The sequence below is a fragment of the Talpa occidentalis genome, unplaced genomic scaffold, assembly GCF_014898055.3.
Source record: "Talpa occidentalis isolate TD23 unplaced genomic scaffold, MPIMG_talOcc4v2.1 talOcc4.13, whole genome shotgun sequence".
In the NCBI taxonomy this organism is placed as follows: Eukaryota; Metazoa; Chordata; class Mammalia; order Eulipotyphla; family Talpidae; genus Talpa; species Talpa occidentalis.
The window spans coordinates 68816095-68831189 of record NW_023601322.1 but is presented as its reverse complement, the minus strand read 5'-3'; the positions used below and the strand labels follow the sequence as shown (position 1 = coordinate 68831189).

At 44.0% G+C, this 15095-nt stretch overlaps 1 protein-coding gene across 9 annotated transcripts in view; it reads right to left on the bottom strand.

Moving 5' to 3' along the window:
- The window catches only part of SIL1 (SIL1 nucleotide exchange factor), a 212886-nt gene that overhangs the window by 147786 nt on the left and 50005 nt on the right, over positions 1-15095 (bottom strand). For all 9 annotated transcript variants that reach the window (XM_054694345.1, XM_037509198.2, XM_037509197.2 and 6 more), the window contains one exon: positions 5160-5274. In XM_054694345.1, the coding sequence (XP_054550320.1) occupies positions 5160-5264 (105 nt within the window). In that variant the 5' untranslated portion in view covers positions 5265-5274. The remainder of the gene's footprint in view (positions 1-5159; positions 5275-15095) is intronic.

The window sequence follows — 15095 nt, the reverse complement described above, 5'->3', positions numbered from 1 at the left end:
GTCTTGTTAAGGACCAGTAACGAAAACACCTTAGGCAAGAAAAGGTCCTCAAATCACGTAACAATAATGAGAAGCACAGCACAGTGTTACGAGAACCCAAAGCTTGAATACAGTTTCTTGCAACTCCGGGAAAGTTATTTAACTTTCTAAATCTCAGTTTCCACACTCGTAAAGTGAAAATAATAACATGTAGCTCACACATTAGATGAAGTACTACCCTGAGTATGACAGCTGCTACGCATGTTTCTTGTAAAGGCAATGACAGGTTGGATGGGTCTGTGCTGTGACATCCAACACTGACTACACAAAATGGCATTGTTCCAGTAAGTCGGGTTTGGGATTGTGTTCACCAGTGCAGCCTGGCCTGTTAAACTCTTCTGAAACCTTCAGCTTAAAATTTGCACTCATCTGAGCTCAAAAGAAAATCAGGAACAGAAGACTAAACATGCTTGTGTGAGTAAAGACAGACTGTCAGGTGGCGTTCCATAGCCTGAGGGCATGGGTATCCAACTTCTAACAGCCACGTTTCCAGAGACAGGCACTGGGTCCATCTCTTTCACCACTACACTCCCATGACTAGCACAGGGGCTTTGTTTGAAATCACTGAACAAAGGAAAGAAGGAACACCTCCCTCCTACAGGCAGCCATGTGTCGCAGGCAAGAATGCCTGGGACTGAGGCAAGCCCAAAGTAGCCAAGACCACCAGAAGCCAGACACCAGACCACTAAGTCTTTGTGGCTCTGGCACCCAGCCTCTGGTCAGCCTCTGCCAGAAGCACCACACAGTGTGTGGTAGGACGAGGAGAATGTTAATTTCCCCTCAGAGGTGAATGAGTCAAATGCCCCCAGGGATCAGGGAGGGATGGCTGTAAAGAAGCCTCTCCGACAAGGTGTAAAACAACAGGACCTGAAGGGACTGTGGACCTCCAGCCTTGACAAAGGAACGCAGCTGCTATTCAGCAGGCCCACCACTGCCATGAGGCATTCAACTTGAAGAGAAACAGAAATCTGGATTTTTATGTCACATTTTCTTATTTTTAGAACAGTAAGAGAGCCAAACTAAATATCTCTAAGCTTTAAATCCCAATTCTGGCTTTAGTGTACTACTGGCCAGTAACTTCTGGCAGGTGTAGTCATAAGTGAGCAACCCAATTCTCATCATCAAGGGAAGCAGAAAGAGGCAAAGGGAATGGGGATGATGGATGAGAATATGGCAGAAAGACTTTCAAAATCTGGGTAGGGCTAGTTAGTGTTCATTTTAACAACTGCGGGCCAGGAAAGTCTCTTTTTCTAGATTTCTTTAACACAGTTAACTGAGTACTTTCAAGAAGAAGGATTTGAGTAAGATTGATGAGCCTCTAAGCCACATGCTTCAAGCTCTCAGAAGAATAAACACTAAACACTTTTGCAACAGTCCTTTCACTGCTCAAAATGTTTTTTTTTTTTTTATTATTTATTTTTTTTTTTTTAAGAGAGGCATGTATTTATTTATTTATTTATTTATGTATTCATTTGTTTGTTTTGTACACGCATTGGGCACAGTCAGAAGCGCGGGAGGGTGAGAGAATTCACCAGAGCCAGAGCGGGGAGCAGAGCAGGCAGAAGGACCGAAGTACACTGCTGAGGGGAGCAGCGGGCGGCAGGAGAGGTCTGCGCGCCATGTGGGACCCTCCTCCGGTGGCCGGGGAGCAGCCGGGGATCGAACCGGCGCCGCAAAGTCCGCAGGCAGCTTCGCAACCCAGCGCTCAACCGCTGCGCCACCGGGGAGGCCCTCAAAATGTTTTTTGAGCTTATTCTTGGTCTATCATTTCTGAACCAGGTTTTAAGCTGTATACACATAGACACACACACAATTTGCCATTATTTTACAGTACATTTCGGTTTTCAGTGAGTGTAATAAAAATTGATGCTCCCCTATCTGATTAGCTCACCTTGTTCACCAAATCTGACAGTCAACTGTCTACACAAGTCACATCTGGCAAGCACTGAGGGAAATCAGTCACATGATCAAGCTAGTCAGTCAGTTCAAAAGTGTAACTCCAGAAAAGGTTTTGAAGAAAAGCAGCATTACAGGGATGAGATTATAATGATGACAGCAGTAATCATTTATTGACATTTGCCAGATGCCCAGCACTGGGCTAAAATGCCCTCCATGCCTCACAATTCATCCAAGTTTCATCTGTGAACACCTACTTTTATTCCCATTTTCCAGCTGAAAATCGTACTGCTGATAAAAGCAGAGCAGAGATTTAAGTCCAGGTCTGCCTGGCTCCAAAGTCCAAGCATAGACCCTGACTCACTTCTGAGTTTCTGTTCTTAGACATGGGTCCCAACTGTTGTGCCCTGGATGCTGAGGGAAAGAAATGAGGGCAGTAAGAATACCATAGCACATCTGCCAGCATAGCCCCTTCCCAAGGGAAGGTTTTTGTAGAATAGGTGAGAAAACAAAGTCCCAGAGAAACAACCACCTTCTCTCTGCCAGGGCAGTGTCCTGAATAAGAGAGGAAGACCAAGAGCGAACAAAGACAGGCCAGGCCGTAGTCAGCTCTGAAGTAAATCCCAAGCTCTGGTGCCCTCTCAGCTGACTTCTCAGGGTTCTCTTCATGATGAATCCTCAGTACACTCTTCTCTTTGCCACCACCAATCCAAACACCAATTTCTTCTCAACTGACTGTCAAGAATTCCCACCTAAGGTGTTAGCTGACAACGGCTTACCACGACAACAGCTTACCACGTCACACTTCCTTGCATACGTATATGAATAAGAGAGTCTTAAAGACCAAAGCCTTCAAGATCCAAGAGAATGAATGAATCTCTAATGGTAAATTGCTAGATACTGTGACAGAGACAGGCTGCGGTGCAACATTTTGGGACAGGAGCCTACCAGACAGTCCCAAATTAAAGTGAGAAATAGCCATTCCCTTACTGAAAATAAAAGCTGACTTTTATTGACCATCCATTGACCATACTGTGCCAGTGCCAAGTCTGGGTACTTTATATCAATAGTCACATTTAATCGACACTAAAATCTTCAGAGGAAGGTACCAATCCTGTTTTACAAATAAGGAAATACAAGTCCAATTTCCAAAGTAGATGGCTAAAGGGTGTTTGCCAAGTGCTCCTTCCATTGGGTTCCACTCGTTTCCTCACCGTTCACCACGATCATTCACTTTTTGAAGAACTCCAGCATACCTCAAAACCACATCCCTTCAGCATTCACTGCTCCTAAGATGTGATATCCCAGGGAGGTGTTACAGCATTAGCCAGAAGGGAGAACATACAATGATACACCCAGCCGACCCCTCCTGGATGACCACTAATCTGCACAAAGGCTCATGGGGAAGACAATTCCAGGTCACCAGGAGCACTTGCCTGGACACCAGGCTCTGAAGAAAAGGATCATAATCACCCCTTCCTCTCTCCCTGCCCATTTTCACTTCTGTGAAGGTGGCTGGCTGCATAATTTGGATTTTAAATGCCATCGGGGCAGCAATTTCTATAGTATGAGAGAAAAAGATGCTTCAACTCCTACTTGTGTTCAGCACATGATGAAAGATTATGACAAATGGATACGGCTTAAGAACAGACATAAGGATAAAAGCAGTTTCTGTTGATGAAAGTCAGTATTAACATTTTTCTGAGACTAGACTCAATAGAGCTAATATAAATGGACCAGAATAATTATGGTTCTGAAAGCACGTCTGTTTGGTTGGATTATTATCCAAAAGGGACTTACTAACACACGGTCCTTAAGTAAATTCATCAGCACATGTTTATTAATTGTACATCTGCCAAATCTCATTATGAGGAGCACCCAGGTTCTTATGAGTTGCAGGTATGAGGGGACACAACCCTGATCCCTTGAGACATTTGGGTGCTTTTCTGAGCCAGGTTATGTCAGAAACAGACTCATTCTTATGCTGTGGCCAGGCCCCACAACTCAAGGGTCACTGGGATCCCATTCTCATTGTTCTTGAAGAGGAAGCCAAAGGAAAAAAAAGGTACAAACAAGATCTTAGCAGAGAACACTAAAAACTCGAAAGAATTTGTGACTCTTAACTGAACATTCTCTCCTGCTCACAAAGTAGAGAGAAAACAAATGACTTCAGAGAGAAGGTGGAAGCTTGCCATGAGCCAGAGGTGAATCTCAGCAGAGCTGGATTGTTATTAAATTCATCACAATTGTCATTTGCACTTCAAGGGCCTCCCAGGCCAAAGCCTCCAGCACTTTACCCAACATTTAGTGGGAGTCCCTGTGGTTAGGAAGGTGGCTAGAGAGCCATTAATAGAGCCGACAGTCAGGGCTTCTCAAGGGAGGGGAAAGAGAGGGCACTGGGTCAAGGACAGGCAGGTACTGGAGGAAGCCAAGAAACAGGGTTCAACATCGTGCAGCCAGACCAAGATCATGGCCTTCTCGGGCATTCTCTTCCTGCCTGTGGCAAAGACAGAAATCCTGAGCAATAAGGTACAGGTTAATAAAGAAAGGACAAGAAAAAAAAAAAAAGGAGGAAAGAGAATACAGAGATATGGGCAGAGTGAGCAAACACCAAGAAGAGGGGAGCCGAGGAAGAAGCATCCTTACTTGAAACTGGTGCTCACGACAGCACCCAGCTCCTGGGAAGAACCCTGACTTTCCCAGTTCTGCCACAAACTAGCTGCATGATTCTGGCCAAATTACTCTCTGAACCTTAGCATCTCTCTGAACCTTAGCATCTACTCCTTCTCTAAATGAGAATAATAATTATAGTTGTCTGCTTCATAGAGATGCTGGGGAGATTAAGAATATATAGAAAGCCCCTAACCCCATGGGCTCCTGTATCAAAATCTCAAAGATTTTGTGATTTTTGTTGTCATTTGGAGCAGGAGGCCCTTGAAGTGCAAATGACAATTGTGATGAATAATAACAATCCACTTAATCAATGGTACACAGTAAAGTTATTATCATCATCATATTTTCCCAAAGGCAAACTGTGCCGTGACCTTTAAACAGAAGCCAGGGGACTCAGGGATGGGGAATAAGAATATATACTCTGTAATCCAATGCTGGTCATATTCCTACTGGAACAATAAAACCTCACCCACTCCCACAGCAGCCCTCGTGACATGAAGGCTTTTCTATGACCCCAATAGAGATCCCTTTACTTGTGATAAGACTCTTACCAGGTCCTGATGACTAAGGCAGAAGGTGAAGCAGCAAGCCATCAGCAGCCCAAACAGCATACACAGAGGTGCCATCCCAGATAGGGGCAAGGCATGGGAAGGCATATTCAGAGACCTGAGGAATGTAAACATAGGAAACAGAAGGTCAAGAAAAAATTGGTGCCTGACCTTCCAGCACGGTGGCTCCCATGATATCACTTGTTCAGTGGATGAATACAGATATCACAGGTGCCCTACCGCAGGGCAGATCAATGTGAAGTAAACCTTCGCTTCCCATAGGGAGTCCAGTCACAAAAGGGGAGCTATGCCTTAGCTGGAACTGCATAGGCAATGACAAGCCTTGCATGAGCTACTATATCCTGCTTCCGTCCTTCCTCATTAACAACTTGTTATTAGTTGCATAGAGTGGTTTTGACTATGGAGAAGAGAAAAGGAAACTAACTGATATGTATATGAACAGAGATGGGCCCAAATCTGAAAAAGCCTTTATAACCATTCACTTCTCAACCATAACCACTTTTAACACTTGGTAACAGATGCCATCAGCATCCCCCCAAACCACTAACAGTCAATATTCCCAAACCACAAAACCTTTCACATTACTTTTCACATAGTCAAACCAAAGTGCAGGTAGGTGTCAAAATTAAAATGACTGACAATGAATAGCCCTCAGTCATGGAATGAAGATTTAATATTATTAAAATGACAATACTACCCAAAGCAATATGCACATTCAATGCAATCCCTATCAAAATCTCAAAGATCTTGTGTTTTGTTGTTGCTGTTTTTTTTTTTAAAGATTTATTTATTTATACAAGAACCGGGGTACAGGCCAGATGTGCAGGAGGGTGAGAGGATTCACCACAGACACAGTGGGGAACAGAACAGGCAGACTGATGAAATACACTGCTGAGGGGAGCAGCGGGCAAGACAGGAGAGGTCTGCTGCACCATGTGGGATTCTGCAGCGCGGGTTCAATTCCCCGCCAGCCAGGGAGAAACCCACATGGCACAGCAGACCTCTCCAGTCTCGCCTGCTGCTCCCCCCCAGCAGTATACTTTGGGCCAGTCTGCCTGTTCTGCTCCCCACTCTGTCTCTGGTGAATCCTTTCACCCTCCCGCACTTCTGGCCTGTACCCCAGCTATTGCATAAATAAAAAATAAATCTTAAAAAAAAAAAAAAAACACTATCCTATGATCCAGCAATTCCACTCCTAGGAATCTACCCAAAGAACACAAAAATACTAATTCAAAAGGAAACCTGCACCAGTGTTTACTGAAGCACTGTTTATAATAGTTAAGATACAGAAACCCAAATGCCCATGAACAGATGAATGGATCAAGAAGATGTGGTATATACATACAGTAGAATACTCAGTAATTAAAAAAAGATAAACTCATGCCATTTGTGCACTATGAATGGAGCTGGAAGGGACTACATTAAGTGAAATAACTCAAGGAAAAAGATGAATATCAAATGGTTTCACTTATACATGGAATATAGAGAAATCAAACAAAGGGTCAAGACAAAACTTGCAAGCTAACTATAGATCTGAGGCATACAGCAGTGGAGGGAGAGAGGGCAAAACAGGGGAAGGAGGAGCACAAGGGACAGTGGAGATGGATCACGGGTCCTGTGGTGATAGAACTATGGTGACTATACCTGAAGGAAGAAATCAAAACTGTACAAAAATAAACAACTGTGTAAGAAAATAAATTATTAAAAATTTAATTATAAAAAGGAAATAAAATAGAAACACAGAAATAATCACATATATGATCAAGTGATATTCAACAAGGGTGCCAAGGCCTTTCAATGGGAAAGAGCAGCTCTAAAAAAAAGTGCTGGGAAATCAGATATCCATATTGCAAAAGAAAGAAGTGGGTGTTTCCTTTATACCATATACAAAATAACTCAAAAATGGGTTAGAACTAAATTTAAGAGCAAGAACACTTAGGATTCACATGTCCAGAAGGCCAGACTGTGGGTCTCTCTTTTCTGTGGCAGCAGAACAGTGTGTGCCCTGCCGGAGTCATGGCAGGACAGATAGTTAGAAAGTTTCTTCCCCTCTTTTTGTTTTTTTTGGGTTTTTTTTTGTTTTGTTTTTAAAGATTTATTTATTTATTTATTTATACAAGCACTGGGTACATTCAGAAGCGCAGGAGGGTGAGAGAATTCACCAGAGCCAGAGCAGGGAGCACAGCAGGCAGAAGGACCGAAGTACACTGCTGAGGGGAGCAGCGGGCGGCAGGAGAGGTCTACGCGCCATGTGGGACCCTCCTCCGGTGGCCGGGGAGCAGCCGGGGATCGAACCGGCGCTGCAGAGGCTGCGGGCAGCTTCCCAACCCAGTGCTCAACAGCTGCGCCACCGGGGAGGCCCAAGTTTCTTCCCCTCTTTGACCAGTATTAGTTGAAAAGAGCTCAGCTGAAACGATAACCAAAGGAGGCACTATGCTTCCAGAAAAATCTCAAGGAAAAGTATTGCAAGCGGGCCTCCCCGGTGGCGCAGCGGTTGAGCGCTGGGTTGAGAAGCTGCCCGCGGCCTCTGCAGCGCCAGTTCGATCCCCGGCTGCTCCCCGGCCACCGGAGGAGGGTCCTGCATGGCGCGCAGACCTCTCCTGCCGCCCACTGCTCCCCTCAGCAGTGTACTTCGGTCCTTCTGCCTGCTCAGCTCTCCGCTCTGGCTCTGGTGAATTCTCTCACCCTCCCGCGCTTCTGACTGTACCCAGTGCATGTATAAACAAAACAAACAAATAAAGAAAGAAATAAAACATGCCTCTATTAAAAAAAAAGAAAAAAGAAAAGTATTGCAAGCAACAGTAGTAGCTGCTGGATTTGAGCTCTAAGAGAAACAGTGGAGAGAGTCGATCAGGTAGAGTGACAGCTGGAGGTCTAGTTCTTCTGGAATAAGGAAGCACCAAAGTAATTCTAGACAAGGATTATTTGAGAGACAGTGACATTCTTAGAAAGTATGTAGACTGAAATCACGATTGAAATGGGATCATGTGAAGCTGCCCATTCCACCGAAATTCTGAAATCTTTCATCATGTAAATAATTTCTGTATCTATAATAAACTAAAATAAAGCTATGCCAACTTTGTGTGTGGCGGGGGGTGGGGGGGGGAGAACACTTAGAAGAGAGCATAAGGGAATTTTCATGACCTTGGATGAGATACCATTTAACATCTATCAGAATGACTATATATACGTGTGTGTGTGTATAAAAAATAGAAAATAACAAATGCTGACAAGGAAATGGAGAAATTGGAGCCATTGTACATAACCTGTGGGAATGTACAATGGTGCAGCTGCTGTGGGACATGGTTTGGCAGTTCCTCAAAAAGCTAAACATAGAATTACCATATGATTCAGCAATTTCACTCCTAGGTATATATTCTACCCAACATCTGAAAACAGTTACTTACTCCCACATGCATGTACATAGCAGCATCATTCATTGTGTATATTCATATAACACCTTATTCACGGTATCCAAATGGTGGAAATATGCCAGGTATGAATCAACAAATAAGTGGATTCTTTTTAATGTTGTTATAGATACAATGGAACATTATTCAGCCATAAAAAGAATGAAATTCTGATACATGGTTCAACATGAATAAAACTAGAAGACATTGTATCATATCAAATGAAATAAGCTAGACACAACAGTAGAGATATTGTGTGATTCTACTTAAATGAAATATCTAAACAGGTAAATTCAGAGGGACGGAAAGTAGATTAAAGGCTACCAAGGGCTGGGAGAGGAGAAAAATAAAATTATTGCTTAATGGGTATAGGGCTTCTGTTTGGAGTGCTGGAAAAATGGTGGCCAGTAAACTGGAATGAAGTCAACAAAACTTAATCCAAATTGATAAATGATCTAGGTTAAAAAAGCATAAAGAAAAAAAAACAATGCCTTAGAAAAACTCAGGACATGGGAAAGGAGAAGGCGAGAGTACAAAAGCAGACAGGAGGAGAAGACAATGGACTACAGTGGAGGACTATGGGTGCTCTGGTGGTGGAAAATTATGGTGACCACACCAGAGGGGAGAAATCCCATACTGTGGAAAAATGAACAATAATGTTTGGGGGAGAAAAATAAATTAAAAAGAAAAACTCAGAACATGTCAGTATTAGCCCCACACCCTTATAAAATGTTTGCATGGTGATCATTCCATTCCAATTCACCTCCTTACTCAACTTACTCAATAGAGGTTTCACTGAATGAGTAGTAGGGAACATCTCTGAAGAATACAGCAGTCACCTTTTTCAGTCCTCTTTCCTACCACGCTCCTCCCTATTCTGTCTCAAACTGATCCTGTGACATGACCGCAATGGGGTTCCAAAGCCTGCTGAACACATTCTCAGAAGCCATCACCCCTCTGCCCGGTCCACACCTTCTCGGGGGCAGATGGAGACTTTCCCTGAGGACATCTGGAGCCATGAAGGAAAACAGCCCTGCTGGACCGGCACTGTGCTAAAAAAGCACAGCCAAATGGAAAAGCTAAGGCTCGGGGACTAAAAATAGCTGCTTACACTCACCCAGCAGCAAAAGTCTTTGCTTTCTGCCAGTTTCTCCCCTCTTTTTTCGTCGACAAAATGGAACGGCTGAGTGCCACATGAGCGCCCCCAGCAACCTGGCTCCCTGGTACACTAATCACACTGAAAGATGAGTGAGTTCACAGGATGGCACTAGAATCTAAACAGGTGCCTGGCCATGCCTGGGTGTGAAAGAGGGAGAGAAGCCAGGCTGGGTGCAGATGAACAAGGGGCAAGAGGTTACCACATCAGGGTTGAGAAGACTGAAAAGGCCCAGGGAGATCCCAAGAGAACGCAGTCCTAGAACTTACAACAATGCCCCATACCCTGCACAACCCTGAAGCCTTAACTGTGGGGGGAAAAGGGAATTAAAAGTGGAAGTGCATTATAAGCATTATCAGGACAATATACAATAAGAGAACACTAAGATCATCCCAAAATCCACAGGTTTAACCTTCCCCAACATGTTCATGTTCATAAACGCACATGTTCACACACCAAGTTAGAGACACCCTTCTTACAGTCAGGGATCTACACTGGAACGGGAGCTGGGGGAAAGATGAGGAGGAAGAGATAAACGAGAATGAAGAAGTCAAGGGCAAACAAGGCAAATGAACAGCAGCAGGAGGCCCAGAAGGGACTGAGGAAGAGGAGGCAGGAGGCAGCTGATGCACAAGCAGTAGCTTCTCTATCTCCTGGAATGGGAAGGGGTGGAAGGAAGAGAAAAATGGCAGCTCCCCCAGGGCTCTGAGCTGCCTCCATCTCCTGTGCACACACTAACACCCTCAGAAGTATTTTCTGTCAATACTAAGGATGTGCAATTGATTCACAAATGGATCTTTCATCTCCCCCAATGATTCCACATGGACTGCACACCTGATCTATTTATTGTTTCCATACGTACTTCCATGAAAGAGAGAAAGGTGACAGAGGAAAAAGGAGAGGGGAAAGGGTAGAGAGACAGATAAAAAAGAGAGAGAACAAGAGGCAGGAGGGTAGAGGTGGGGTGGTGAGAAACTGGGAAGAAACCTAGAAGAATGGTAAACAGTTTCCCAAGCTTTGCAGGGGCACCCAAAGAGGAAGCACAAGGTCTGCAGCATGCATACATGGGTAATGGTGTATGACCTCTAAAGGTCTGGCCTGCAGTCAGACACCTGCTCTTGGTCCTTATTGAAGAAATAACAGATATAGTTTGTCTTGGTCTTTAGGCTGAAGCTGAGGAAGAAGGGAAATGAAGGAAAAGGGAAGACTCACACAGCTATGTTCTGCCCCAGGATGGCCCACAATCCCAAGCAGAGAGCTAGGCAGCTGCAAAAGAAAACCTCAGATCCTGATAAGTAAAGCCAAAGACACAGCATTCCATCAAGGCATGACTTGGCACATTTGGCATGAGGATAATGCTTCCCAATCCACTTACCGCCCACGAACCCTGGATTCGCCTAGTCACTTGCCCCTGCACACCCTGCACAACAAGCCACCCCATCATCCTTGGCTCTCAACAGAGAAAGGCCTACATCTTTACAAGTATTGTCTTCTTATGACTTAAAACACCATCACTCATTCTGGGAGAGGGGATTGTATGTCAATGTTCTACCAGTGGCTCGTTCCTTAAGTACCCGTGGGCTTCAGTACAAAAGAGAATAAAGTACTTGAGATGCCCATTTTTCTAACAAAGCTGACCATCTGTAGTGTGTACCTTTGTTTAAATAGAAGTTGCTCTCAGCAATCTACATTGCCAGCTTACTACAGCCCAGAGCAGATGCAAGTGGCACAGGTTGGGGGAGGCTCTGGAATACATTAGTGCTTGCCTCCCTGGTGCCTCATGCCCTCCTCTCAGTCCCAACAGGACGAGACCCTATGGAAACAAGATATCCTCCAGTGACTTTAGTCTTCTCTCAAGGCAGGAATCACAGGAATGGGATGAGCATTGTAGAAAGGCAACAGAGAAAGGAGGAGTGTTTCTGCTGGGTCTCTGGAAGCTTCTAACATGGCTGGCAGACCCCACTGACAATGGTTGCTCTCCAGTCTCAGGAAGAGCACAGGGGAGAAGAGGAAATGTTACAAGTATCCTTGCAGGCAGCACCATCTGAGCAGCATGATCAGAAGGCAGTTGGAGTTCCATCGTAGAAAGTGTTTATGTTCTTAACCTACAGTGTATCTCCATGTACACGTTTTCCCAAGTGAAAATGTAAGTATTCCTACTTCCATTTATAAGGAGGAATTTGACGCAAAGGAATAAAAGCAGTGAGTAAGAAGTGCAGTTCACATATTTAGAGTCAGATAGGTATAAGGTCAATTCTCAGCTCTGCCAATTCCTAACGATATGATTTTGTATACGATTTCACTGGGACTCAGTTCCTTCACCTATAAAATGGATGTAAAAAGAGTTCTTATTCCAAAGAGTATTAGGAAGGAATAAATAAAACTGCATGGAAAGTGCTTGCTATAGCACCTGGGCCTAGCTACCACACCATTGCTGGAGTTGGTATGACAATATGCCCCTGAACCCATAGGCAATCAAGGCCAGGCCAGGCATCCTGGAACCTCTCTCTAGAATTCCCCCCTCCTCAGTATCTGCACACCCTCTAGCTGACCCCACACTTGCAAGTTTATAACTGTTGAGTCTATCTGCTCCAAGGAGGTTAAAGAAACATGTTAAAGTACTCCCAAAGCTCAAAATGATAGGTCCAAGTTTTCTGCTGCACCCCAAGGCAGACACAACCCACTAGTGCTATTCCCAGGACACTTGCATCCAGACAGCCACTATCATGTATACCGGACAGCTCCAAGAACAGCTTTAAAACAATCTTCTGCTTTATTATCCGAAGGTGAGAGGATGAACTCTTCACCATAGCCACACATTCATTACTATGTATGGGCTGCACCAACTCATACAAACATACAGTCACTCACCTCTACACAAACAGAAGCTCACTGCCTAATTTGAACAGACAAATATAAGGCTGAAGAAACAAAGCAAAGAGGACACTGGAAGGACATCCCTGACAAGGAACAACAATGTGCAAAGGCTTAGGAAACGAAATGAATTTTTAAAGAATTATTTGAAGGACAAGAGAAATAAGTTTGGGATAATCAGGCAAATAGACTTTTTCCTCCTACGCCATAAACTAAACAGAAAGTAAGGAGGCAGACAGCAATTAAATAGAAAGAGCCTTTGAATAGCCAAAGAAATGAGGCTTCTAACCCCAGTCCAAATCCTCACTGGCTAGAAGGCTGGACTTGGAACATCTTTAAGCCACCAACCATTTGTGTAATGTAACAGTATCTGCTCCAAATATTGAAGTCATGTCTAGGGTCAAGCAAATGGGGACTGTTCTCAACAAGTTCAAGGCACCCACAAGGAAAGTGATTATAGACAATTGAAGGCTGTACACAATGGACCCAAGCCTCTTTCTGACTAGCAAGTTACAAAGGCAAAATCTACTGGAGCAGCATGCAAGGAAGAGCCCCAGGAGAGGCCTTTCCAGTGGCAATAGAGGTACAGGTGCTAGCCCAACCTGAGTGCACCTGGAACCAATAAGGGTGCCACAGACCCAACTGGGAGTAGAGCAAAGGCAACATGGGCATAGGATGATCCCTTTTCAATACTCTTGACTCCAAAATGAGGAAAGCATGACCAATTCCATCCCTTCCCTAATAGGGAAGAGAAAAACATCTTCAAGCATATTACTAAAACACTGCAATCTCAGAGACAAAAGATAATAAGGCTCCATCTGAAGGAAATCACTGACATGCAGAGTGACGAAAATAAAAGGGAACTCAGCCTGGCCCATACCAGACCTTCTCAGACACAGCTTTCAAAGAATCTGAATGCCGAAAGGGAGCTTAAGACTCAGTTTTCATTTGAACTGCTGAAAATTCAGAAGACATGACAGATAGAGATTCTATATCATCTATATATAGATACAGATTCTATATCTACAAATAGAATAAGCAGCGTTCAATGCCGTTAGGCAGAGTTTGTCACTGGATCTGACAACCTCAAACCTGTTGAAGACAGAAGTAAGGAGGGCTAAAGGAAGGCAATAATCTGGCCCCACTGACACAGAGATGATAACCAAAGCACAAGAACATAGGATCTGTCTTAGGGAGAAAGCTAAGAGAAAGAAACAATGGACCAAGAATAAACTTCAGGGCTGACGGTTAGGAAAAGAATGAGGAAAAAGCAAGGGAACCAGGAGAGAAACAAGAATAAAGCAGAATTACACAGATCAATAGTGGAGAGATTTCTGAGAAAATCAAGTTGTAGGCAACAGTGTCAAGAGATCAGGCAGTCTGAGGATAAGAAAATCCACTGGATTTAGCAATGAGGCAGCCAGAGGACCCTTCAAAAGAGAGGACAGAAGTGAAGAAATAGAGGCATGAGGACAGAACACTTTGAAAGGTGGGACAGGTCCAATGAAGTTTGGACATTTGGGACCACTTCACTAAATGAAATTTTTTCAAGTTTTCATTCATGTCTTAATGATAAGAGAGGAAAAAAGTGACATCAGCCATATAATATGTTGCTACTATGGTGCAGAGTAGAGCTAACCCCAACACACATAGCCTCGGGACAGTGATGACACAGTCACACCAGCAGAGCAAGGGGGGGAGGCAAATCCTCCAAGAACAAACGTCCATCACACATTAATTCCACCTTCTCTGAGTTCTCAGCCATCCCTCAGATTGTTCAGAAGCTTTAACGCTTACAAGTTGTAGAACTGTAATAACCTTAAGTGCCACACTTGGAATGAAGGATGGGAGAAATACCCCAGTGACACCCCTCTCCCCAATATTCAAATGCAATTATCTGGGTATCCCAGAATCAATATTTATAGAGCACTTTCAATGTTCCAAGCAAAGTTCCTACTCATTTATTCTTCACAACAACCCCTCTGATGAAGATCTAATACACTACTCATTTTACCTATGAAGGGACTGAAATTCAGAGATAAAATAACTTGGCCAGAGTTCATGCAGTCAGAAAAGGTTGGTATCAGCACTCAAAAGCCAGTTTGGCCCAGAATCCGTACTGTTTCCACAGACCATGCTGTCTTTCCAGTGGCCTGTGAAGTCAGTCACAGAAACTGAATTCAGGATTTCATCTTTTCTTCAATAGTATAAACAAAAAAAGCACATATTTTGGGTCAAGAGAAAAAATTTTAAGTGAGCCTACTGGGGCCCTCTTGTGGAGAGACCATGACCATCTTGATCACTTCTACCACGTCCAAGTTTCTACACATCACACACACACACACACACACACACGTGCACGCGCATTACCGCATAGTGCACAGTCCACATCATTCAAGAGGAACACTCGACTCGAACTGCAACCAGGTCACTTGGTGGTTTGACCGATTAACCCTCTCATTAGTCAAGCTTCCCTGC